The sequence below is a fragment of the Trichoderma ghanense genome (genome assembly GCF_004382785.1).
Source record: "Trichoderma ghanense strain CCMA-1212 chromosome Unknown scaffold_4, whole genome shotgun sequence".
NCBI classification, from domain to species: domain Eukaryota; kingdom Fungi; phylum Ascomycota; class Sordariomycetes; order Hypocreales; family Hypocreaceae; genus Trichoderma; species Trichoderma ghanense.
This window is the reverse complement of record NW_027395667.1, coordinates 122,501-133,014: the sequence shown is the minus strand read 5'-3', so window position 1 is coordinate 133,014 and position 10,514 is coordinate 122,501. Positions and strand designations below refer to the sequence as shown.

Here is a 10,514-nt window from a genome sequence, read left to right as displayed (position 1 = left end):
GGGGGGGGGCGGCTGGATGGGCGGTGATGGAATGTCACAAGAGGAGAGAACGAGTGTGTGCAAAAGGGGGCAGTCCACGATTTGAGAGTGTGCCATGCCAGCATCTGGGCCACGTATGGAATCGTCACAAAGGCATTTCTCGTAGACCATTTTCTAGAGCCCAACATCAAACCATCCAATATAAAAGGCCAGGAGAGACAGTTCAAGGCTCAGAATCATGCAATCTCCACCTGCCCAGCCATGTGCACCTGCTCATCAAACGCCTCCTCACACCCCAACCCCATAAACGTCCCCGCCCCAGGCTCCAGCATCGCCAAGTCGCACGTATCCTGCCAACTTCCCACACTACTGCTCGCCGAAGAAGACTCGTCCCCCTGAGCATGATGAGCAGCAGCAGCAGCAGCAGCCGCAGCCAGGTCGCCCACGTGGGTGCTCCCCGCCACCGAGGGATGCTCTTCCAGGAGCGCGGGCCAGTGGATGTCGATGCCGGCGAGGGGGTTGGAGAAGCCGAGGATGAGCTCCGAGTGCTTGAGCAGTTTCGGGAGCAGGTTGGACTGGCAGCCGCGGATGCGGCCGAGGAACTTTACGACGGATGAGAGCAGGTCGTGGGGGCCGAATTCGAAGGAGGGCATGGGGGACGCGGACATGGATGCGTCGGCGAGGCTCATTCCAATGTCAAACAGTTTTTGCTCCTATCCGTCAGGTTCGGTTAGCAACTTAGAGTGTAGGTCGAGAACGTCGAAACGTACAATGGCGATCCCGTGACAATCCTTGGAGCTCTGGCTCACAGACCCAAGCGCCTTCATAATCGACTTGCCCGCCTCAAACGGCAACCCCAAGGCAGGCATCAACCCCTGCCCGTACACGAGGCTCGGCTTGCTGCCAAACGCCAGCCGCCACATGGACACGCGCAGCCACTGCTGGGTGACGAGCGTGTCGAAGCGCTGGCTCTCCATGACGCTCTCGGCGGGCTGGACGGCCGACAGCTTGTTGCTGATGGCGTGGCTCAGCGCGACGCCCTGCGGCTGGCACCCGTCCGTGTGCGGCTGCCACTCGTAGAGCGAGCAGGGCAGCAGCTCGAAGAGGCGGACGTGGTTGACGAAGTCGTGCATGACGATGGGGCAGTCCGAGTCGACGATTTGCGGCTTGGAGATGGTATTTCGCAGCATCACCGGCCGGCGGTGCTGGAGGGCGTATGTCCTGCGAAACAAATCAGTTTCTCCTTCCCCTGAGAGGGGTATAGTGATGTTCAAGGGGGGCAAGCATCTTACCGCTCCGTCACAAACAACAGCCAGAATATCCGCCGTCGAATCTCCCGCTCGCTCTCCTCCAAGTTGCTATACGCAGCCTCACTGTGCAGCCCAATCGACAGCGCCAAGGAAATCGCCTGGTTCAGGTAAAACCAAGCATGCGTATGCTTCTCCAGATTGCCATATCCCGCAAACAGGAAAAACGACGTCAGCAGCGTATCGAGACTCAAGTCGTCCACCACGTTGAACCGCAGCCTCGCCTGCTCCGCGGCGCTCAGCAGCGCCTCGCCCGTGAGCGGCGAGTCCAGCGACGACGTGTTGATGCCCACCGCCGTCTCGTCGTACTCCTCGGCGCTGTCGAGCTTGAGCTGGATGCGCGTCGCCGCGCAGAGGGACAGCAGGAAGGCGTAGCGCGAGGGCGAGAGGGAGTCTAGACGCAGCGAGTCGGCTAGCAGCTCCCTGTCGTTGACGACGGGCATGATGGGGAAGAGGTGCTTCATGAAGACCTGGACGTGGGCTGCCAGCGCCACGGACAGCCTCTGCCTGTCGTGCTCCGTCGCCGTCGCCAGCGCCAGCAACGGATTCTGCTGCTGCTGCTGCTGCTGCTGTGCTTCTCCTCCTCCTCTTCTACCAGCAGCAGCAGCACCACCACCACCACCACTCCTACTACTCCTACCCGCCTCCTCCAGCACGCCAAACTGCATCTGCGCGCTCCCCGGCGTGCTGACCTCAAAGTGATTCCTGTCCGGCTCCGTGAGGCCCTGCCTGATCTGCGACAGCCGCCGTCCCTTGCCGCCCCTGGGCCCCTTGCGCCGCAGCGTGTGAAGGTATCGGCAGGGAATGGAGGAGACGACGCAGTTGCTGCAGGGGAGGCCGCGGTCGCACTTCATCTTGCGGAAGCGGCAGTTGTCGCAGACTTGCTGCTGCGGCGGCTTGGGCGGGGTGGGTGTCGGCATTGCGGCGTTGTTGTTTGTTGACATTGTGTTGCTGTTGATGTTGTTTGCGTATAAGAGAGAGATGAAGGGAGGTGGTGAGTTGATGTCGGTTGGCGATGAGACGCGACACTCCTATATCGGAAGTCTGGTGTTGCAAGTCGAGACCATATACCGAGTCGCAAGCAAGCCAACTCTCTCTCTCTCTCTCTCTCTCTTTTTTTGCTCTCTTCTCAACTCTCAATCAGCAACTATCAAGCAACAAAATATCGAAAGCAAATCCTCCCAGCGAGAGCAACAAACAAAGCCAGCTTCAACAGAAAAGCAGATGACGGTAAAGGTATCCAAAGGAAAAAGGAAATCTTCTACTCCAACAGGAAACAAAAGAAAAAGGTCAAGCTTTACTGTACAATCCTTTTCCCGACGGCTCGCCTCACAGGCCCCAGCGTTACATGCATTTATTTTACCTTGCATCATCTCAGTCTTTCTTCGATCCCACACCCCGCAAAGTCCTTCTTCGGCTCGGATCTTGCCCTCTCAGTCCTTCCAAGACTTGGTGCACCCCCATCATGGCCGCCACGTTTTTCCTAGCCTCAACCTCAGCGTGCCCCATCTCAAGGTACCATTTCCCAATTTCGCCATCAGAACCGTTCTGCCGAAGAGAAAAGAAGCAGCAGCACCAGCACCTTTTTTCCGTCAATGATGCTGTGGAGACGAGAGAGGGCACCCTGGTAAGCCAAGCAACCAATATCGACCATTTTCCTAGGCTGCTTGGGGAAATACTCGGGAAACCGCATCGTACTATCTCCCCCACAACGATGGTAAACTTGCTGGGCGTGCGGAGAAGCCCCAGCTCTTCGTTTTTTTACGGGGGGGGGAAGGCCTTGGCTGAATGCGAAGGATGTGAGATGCCGACTGGTCAGCTTAAAGACCTGATGATGGCCATGCGATTTCGGTATTGTCCATTCGTTCAAGCTTCATCCAATTCACCTCAAAACCATCATCACCCCATCCAATCCCCTCAATCCAGTCCCCTCCAGTCTAAAAGCACACACCACATCCAATACCTACAATAAGACGACACCCCTTCAGCAACCGGGCAACCCAAGTACCACATCAATCACACACAAAAAGTGCACCAGTCAAAATCCTGCAAAAGCACAAGACCGCCGCATCCCTGACATCAACCAACTACTGTACGTACTACCTTGGGGGCAACGGAAAAGCATTCCCTCGCGCGGACACGGATCCGTCTGGCTGGGTCGAACTAGTCTAGCCTACCTAGCTAGCCAGACCGTTCATACCACCACACTTCTTACACAATGCCTTTTCCGTCTCTGCCGTGTTCGTGATTTACATTCTTGACAAGATTTGCCTTCCTAGTCAGTCTTCGGATAAGTTGAGGTGAGTTGATCGTTGTCGGGTGGAAGGATTGCTTTGGGCGGTGGATGAGGGAAGCTTTGCCGTACTACCCATGTTTTATGCTTCATGGAGCACAGGGGCAAGTCAAGTAAAGATACTCTGTCGTTAGTCTCAAATAACACACACGATGGAAAGTGAAGAAGCTGCCAACATAATGGGCCGTCTATTGAAAGACAAATCTAACAAAAGGAAAGAGAAAGGAAGGAGTGAAAAGACTAAAAGTAGCTATATGTAAACAGTTCATGCCATGGCATAGCGGTGCCAGCACTACCTCGTAGTAGCCACAGCGTCTCGATCCCGCGTCTAATTGTTTCGATCCAAGCAGTTGTTCCCGGTCTTGCGGTTGTCCTCCCATCCCTCCATGATGCCAACAATAAATTACCAAACCGCCCTTTCGTTGTGCTCGTGGCGTACAACAGGGCCTTTGACGCGATATATTCATAACCTCTCGTCCCGAAAATTCCATTCTTTTGTTTTCTTGCTTTTCTGTGCAAAACCATAACCAGTATCAAACATGGACACTCGCAAGCCTTGGCTGAAGCGAGACACCATGACCCAGAAGCGAGTGTCTTGTTCCAACAAAGCTCAACGTGTCCGCACCTTGCTTCGAGATGAAACCCGCCTGTCAAAAAAAAAAAAAGGACTCGCTTCAACTAAGAATTGTTGGACGTTGATCCTCGCTGGCGACGGCCCACACTCCCGCCGCGGTTGGGCACATGCAGCGACGGCGACAGGTGGAGTGTGTCCTCAGGCCGGCTCACGTCGAAGCTGGGCCCGCGGTAGCTGGAGTGCCGGCCGACACCTCCTCCGTCCTCCTGATGAGCCCCAAACTGCGGATGAGCCCCAAACTGCGCTCCGGGGACTCCCGTCTGGGCCTCCTCGTCGTACGTCCGGATTCTGGGGCTGGTCGGGAACGTCGTGTTTTGGCTGTCCGTCGGCGTCAGGCCCGTCAGGCCCTCGCCTGCTCGTCGTCTGCCGCCACGCTGGCTTTCCTTCTTCCCAAGATCTGCCGACAGGCCGGGTTCGTCCGTTGGGTCCCTAGAGGCAATGGAGCGCGCGTCGGCGTCCCACATGCCCGTCGTCTCGAGAGCCAGGGACCGGTTGCTATTGAGCGATTGCATGGCGTCGGTCTCTGCCTGGGCCATCTCCTCGGCGGTCTGGTGGGCGTTCGAGGGCACCAGTCGTGCGGCATCGGCCTTCTTGGCCGCCTCTTCTCGGCTGTGAGCGGCCCACTCGTCGGTCACGGACACGGAGTACGAAGGGTTCGTGGGTCCGCCCAGAGGCTCGCCACCACCGCCGGGAGCGAGGATGGGAATCTTCTTCAGGGCAATGGCCAGAGCGCACATGAACTTGGAGCGGCGCGTGGCACGGACGCGGTCGTTGTGCCAGTTGGACTTGTGGTTGATGCTGATCTGGAGGGTCAACTTGTCAAGGTTGTTGACTCCGCCAACGCCAATGCTGAATTCGGGCTGGAAGTCGCGAGAGTTCTCGGGCGACCGGACAAACTTCTCCATCTCAACGCGGAGCAGCTCAATGTCCTCAAACGAGGTGCCAAAGGAAACGTCAACTGTAAAGGTCTCCGACATGGCCTTGCTTCGAGTTATGTTCTCGATCCAAAGGTTATTGAGGATAATGTTGGGAACCTATTTGCAAATGATTAGCAGTCGCTCCCAGAGCTTGCTTCGGAGGCAACCTGTCTCACCTGAGAGACCTGCATCCTGTCGGTGCGGGTAAAGACAGTGTAAAGCAGGGAGATGCGGTCGACGAGCATCTGCGTGCCATTGACTTCAACACGGTCACCGACATCGTAGGGGTGCTTGACGAAGAGGAAGATGCAAGAACCAAGGAATTCCTGGGTGGTGACAGCGAAGACGAAGGAAAGGGACAAGAGAGCAGTTCCAGCGGTAGCAATGGTGGTGAGGAGGCTGCTGTTGAAGAAGGACACTGAAATGACATTGTCAGCATACAGACCCCACGATCACAAGTGCTAGGTAGAGACTCACAGAAGATAAAGATGGTGATGAGCAGAACCACAAACAGCAAGACCTTGTCAAAAGCTGTCAGGGCCTGGCCAATATCCTTCATGCCCTCGGCAATGGCCTTTCGCTCCTTGCCCATCTCAACCACCTTGCGGATCATCTCCTCGAGGCTAATGTCCCCGTTGCCGTCGGTGTCGATGGCTTCAAAGGCCTCCTCAGCCTCGCGCTTGTATGCCGGTCCGAGAACCTCCTCAATGTCGTCGGGGTACAGGGCGTCTCTGCCCTCTATGACAAAGGACATCCAGAGGCGCCTGGCCAGGGCCTCGGACGAGCGCTTCTTCTCCAGAGCCTCGACGACGATGGAGTGGGCCGAGTTGGGGTTGAAGACGTGCTTGCCCGTGATTTCGCTAGCAAGGTTGCCAAAGACCGACGTCACCTTGTCACCAAGGCGGGTGACGTCTCCAATGATCCTCATGGGGGCCTGGGCACCTGGGACCTTGACCTTGCCGGCCTTGCGTCGAAGCATCATCTCAATGCTATCTTCGATGACGTAGTCCTCCTCGGCAAACTCGGGGCAGTACATGGGGAACAGCGTGCGCGAAGCGTCGTACAGGAGACCCAGGAGATGGATTTCTCGCTTGGAATCCTTGATGCGGTTGTCAAAGGATCGCTGGTGGTACGACACACCGATGAGCTGGACAATGGCCTTTTCGCCGAGAAGGACGGCAGAGGAGACGAAGCAAGCACCGAGCACACGCTCGAGGTTGACCACCCAGACAATGCCATCGGCGTACTGCTGGGCGAAGAGGCTCTTGAACGTGAGCCAGGAAGCCAGCATCCAGAAGAAGATGGAGATGACAATGTTGAGGTTGCCCAGGACGGTGGCATACTTGCGCGTGCCGGCGCTGACGATGCCGCAGAAGAACATGAAGGCGTGGGGGAGGAACCAGGCGGCCATCTTGACGCCCCAGAGAGCCAGCCAGGAGATTTGGATCCACAGGAAGAGCGTGAAGAGAGGAGGGCCGCGGGCGTCGTCATGTCTGCCGACGTGGATGTCGTGCTTGTGGTCCGTCAGGGCAAGCACAACGAGCGGGACGGCCAGCAGGATGCCGACGGGCACGACGTAGACCATGTATCGCGTGATGGCGGAGAAGCCCACGACCTTGGCATAGAGGCGGCCCATGGCGTTGAGCTTGACCTCGTCTCCCGTCTGCCTGCGCTTGAGCGTCTCGTCGTCCAGCTTGCGCCGACGGCCGGCATGGCGGTCCATGCCCTGCTTCTCGTTGTGCGAATCGTGACCGTGGGCGGTGGACGATGGCTTCCTCGCCCCCGTGGTCGAGGCGTTGCTCCTGACCGTGGTCAGAGGAGCGAGCTGGATCCCGTTGTTTTCCATCTCGCGAGGAGAGTCGTTTCCTTCCAGGGGGAGGAATCCAGCCGAGCTTCGAGACGCGCGGGAAGGTTGACGATGCGCCATCTGAAAGTTCCCCTACTCCAACAACAACAACGGGTGCACCCCTTGCGAAGGAGGGCAGTGCAGGTCGTCTATATACCCAGGAAGACGACAACCGATCCAGATGCCTAGCAAGGTGTATGGCTAAGTGATGTTTCGAGTTGATGATTCGGAAAGTTTAGGCTTTTCGTTCCTGGAAAGATGGCAAGGATGGCCCCAGGTAACTCTGTTAAAGTTGGAGGATAAGGTATGCACACAGCACGACGCTCGTATGACTGCGCTACTACTCCACGAAGAGCTGGAAAATCAATGCCACAGCAGGGGGAAGCATAAACAAGGCCGGCGAGCGCGATGTTTCAGATGCCGCTGGATGCAGAAGCCGCTGAAGACCGGCTCCAGAGAAAATTCGAGGCTCCAGGAAAATGCACAAACAGGCAGAGGGCGATGAAAGTGGCGCTGACGTCGATATCAAGATTCCAGGACGGATGATCAACCAAGGTCCGTGCCAGTTGCTGGAATTGGTCAAAGCGAGGGACAATCCGTAGGGCAAGAAATCACCAAACAGAAACCGAATAAAGAGGAAGAGAGGAGGGTTGAGGAAAGCCTTGACAAAAGACTTTGAGGTGAGAGGGTGAAGTAAGGTGAAAAGCGACTGAGGAGGACTGGGTCAACACGGCACCGAGAACACTAGGGGCGTTTCAGGATATATAGATGGGTGAAAAAATTCGAGGGAGGTAAAACGAGCGAACCAGGAAGCAGGACAGACGAGCCGGATAGTCCTTTTAGGCAAAGGAAGGGGAGAAAAGAATGAAAAAAACGAGTCCCGAACGAGTGGAAGGGTGAGGAGCAGAAAATGTGGAGAGAGAGGGATCGAGAGGGAATACGCAGACGATCTCGAGAAGCTGGTAGAAACAAGGCCGGGAAGGAAAGAATTCCACTCGACTGCCATGCTTGCTGCAACATGACAGAGACGAAGTGGACATGAAAAGGTGCTGTGGGTGGTGAAACAGGCTGGAGCCCGACGCTGCTTCTCACTGGCCCGATTGCAAGGGGCGATCTGCGGCACGGTAGCAGTGACCTGGGAAAAAAGCGCAGTGGCGTGCGTGCCACGCGCGGGCTGGCGCAGGGCGGCAGGTATCCGGTACGACGGTCGCCGGTGGGCCGTGGCGGCGCCTTAGCGCACCTGCAGGGCTCGAGGGGCCCGTTGCCAGCAGCCCCAGCGGCGTGTGATAGGGCGCCGAGCCAGGTACCGACCGCATACGAGGTGCGGCCACAGTGGAGCAGGGCGCTGGGCTACAGGGGGCCCAGGCACTGAAGCGAACCGGACGCAGCTGAGCTGATGCGACGGTGCAGGCAGTTGGGTGATGCTGCTGCATGTCGGGTGCTTTACGTGTATGTACCTTGACATGTACTGTCTGGACGGCATGGCGCACATGGCAAGACGCTTGATTGCGTGCGAACCCCGCGCCTGTTGGGAGGGCCTGCACAGTGACGTTGCAGCCGGAACACGGTAGAACCGTCGAGACTCGACTTCACCAGGACGACGACGGTACCACATGCACCTACCGGCAACTTGTGGTAGCACTTGAGGTTATCCAGTCATCAACATGCAGCAATATGTTTCTGTTGATGCTCAACCAACGCAGGCTTGACTTCTTTCTGCCGCATCTTTCAAATTCAGTGCCCGAGACTCCTTCACCTCCCTCCCCCCAGCCCGGCATCTCGCCCCGAAAGACTCGAGCAGGGCTTCCCCTCGTCCGTCCTGTCCCCCATCTCACCTCGCAAGCCCATCGAAAGAGACAAAAAGCCCGTCGGGACCCCTGCCATCGAGGCTGTACTTGTTAACAAAGTGGGAACGGGCCACAGGCCACGCGACGTGTCTCATGCGCTGCCTGTCCTGTGCTGTGGCCTCTGTCCAGCTCCGTTTTCTCGCCAGGACGAACCTTTTTGACAAATGAGTCCCCGGGGTTGCAAAAGAAACCAGGGAATGTACAAGGTATGGAGTCGAAAACGTCAGCGAGAGAGACGGACCGAGTGGAGCTGCTCGGGCCTCGATTTTCTCCATGGACAGTGTGGCATTGACATCGCAAGATTTGAATACAAGCAATAGCAAAGGCAAAGAAGAAAGAAAAGAAAAAGGCCAATGCTAGGTACCTTGATGCTAATGCTACTTAGTGCTACTGCCGGCCAGATTTCCCGACAGTCGGCCTCTTTTTGAAATGAGATGGGACGCCGATACGAACTGCATCTCCATGCGGTGCTATTCTTCAAAAACGCCTTTTCGTGCATTCCCGTTTTAGTCACTTTTGTTTCGTCTTGGCTTCTATTTGGGGGCATTCCCCCTTTCGTGTGCGCCTTGCCGGCCAAGGACGGCGATAGCGACAGGTTTCCTGCAGGAAGCCAAATTGAGCCCCCGAAAGGACACAACCATACAGTACAATCTTTATCGAGCATGGACAAAACAAGATGCAATTCACACTTTACGGTACAACGAGTCGACGCCACCACCCATCGAAGCGGAGCTGTATCCATCGCCAGGCTGCTTCCTCAGACCAACCGTCGAGCTAGAAGCACTCTGCAAACTGTTCTCTCTCGCATCTCACTCTCAACCCCTTGGACTAGGCAAACTAGGTCCTTCTCCTGAGCGCCACACGGGACAAGACGAAACGGCGGCCGAAAGCTTGTTTCTTTTTTTTCCCTCTCTGAAACTCTGACATGTGCTTTTCTCTGCTAGTTTTTCTCTGCTAACATTTCGGTCGTCTTTGCATGAAACATGGTGTACGCGGCCCACGACGAGACGAGACAGACTCCAGTCTCCAGACCAGCCAAAAGTGCCCACCATGGCCAATCCTCTAAACGCGATCTTCAACCGACAGCTCAGCATCGGGCTGATCGTCCCAAACTCGAGCTTGAGCTTGTTAAGCCATCCCGCTAGAGCACACCATCTCGAGAGCGCCACTAAGGCGTGACAGGCCACAGGTCACAGGCATAAAACGCCATCCCGAAGCCATCTCATTTGCATCGGATTACGTTGGAACCAAGTAAATGACTGCAATTGAACACAATTCAGCGCCTTTTTACTTTTTTTTCCCCCTTCTTTTCTCATGTTTTGATGCAGTTAAGAAGATATGACACATTTGATATGGATGGAATCTCTCCCGATCGCGATACGACTCGCCACTCGTCTTCCCATCTGCAGATCGGGACCCAAACCGAACATCACCTTGCATCCAAAGCACAGCTCCATATCAGCTCCCTGCAGATGCGATGAACGATCAATCCCATCCATCACTCACCCATTCGCACATCCCCCCTCCCTCTCACTCACTTACTCACTCACCTCCCCAATCCCAAACCGCACACCTAAATCACCCGCAATGCTCAAGTATCCCATTTATCAGAAAACACCTCATTCCAGCACCATGAAAGATGGATCGCCGCATCAATCTCCTCGATGCTTTCAGCTCCCCCCCCCCCCCCC

General features: G+C 56.2%; 2 protein-coding genes across 2 annotated transcripts; both read right to left on the bottom strand.

The window, feature by feature from the left end:
* Positions 1 to 215: 215 nt before the first annotated feature.
* On the bottom strand, positions 216 to 2,230 carry CCMA1212_004208 (Maltose fermentation regulatory protein MAL63; the record flags this gene model as incomplete). The annotated part of the gene is made up of 3 exons (XM_073701524.1): positions 216 to 692; positions 750 to 1,200; positions 1,272 to 2,230. The coding sequence occupies 3 exons, from the start codon at positions 2,228 to 2,230 to the stop codon at positions 216 to 218; spliced, it is 1,887 nt and encodes a 628-aa protein (XP_073559916.1).
* Positions 2,231 to 4,257: 2,027 nt separating this feature from the next.
* Positions 4,258 to 6,843, bottom strand: CCMA1212_004207 (uncharacterized protein; the record flags this gene model as incomplete). Its single annotated transcript, XM_073701523.1, is given in 4 exon segments — positions 4,258 to 5,247; positions 5,307 to 5,548; positions 5,608 to 6,823; positions 6,835 to 6,843. 4 exon segments carry the CDS (start codon positions 6,841 to 6,843, stop codon positions 4,258 to 4,260), a joined length of 2,457 nt encoding a protein of 818 aa, XP_073559913.1.
* Positions 6,844 to 10,514: the final 3,671 nt, after the last annotated feature.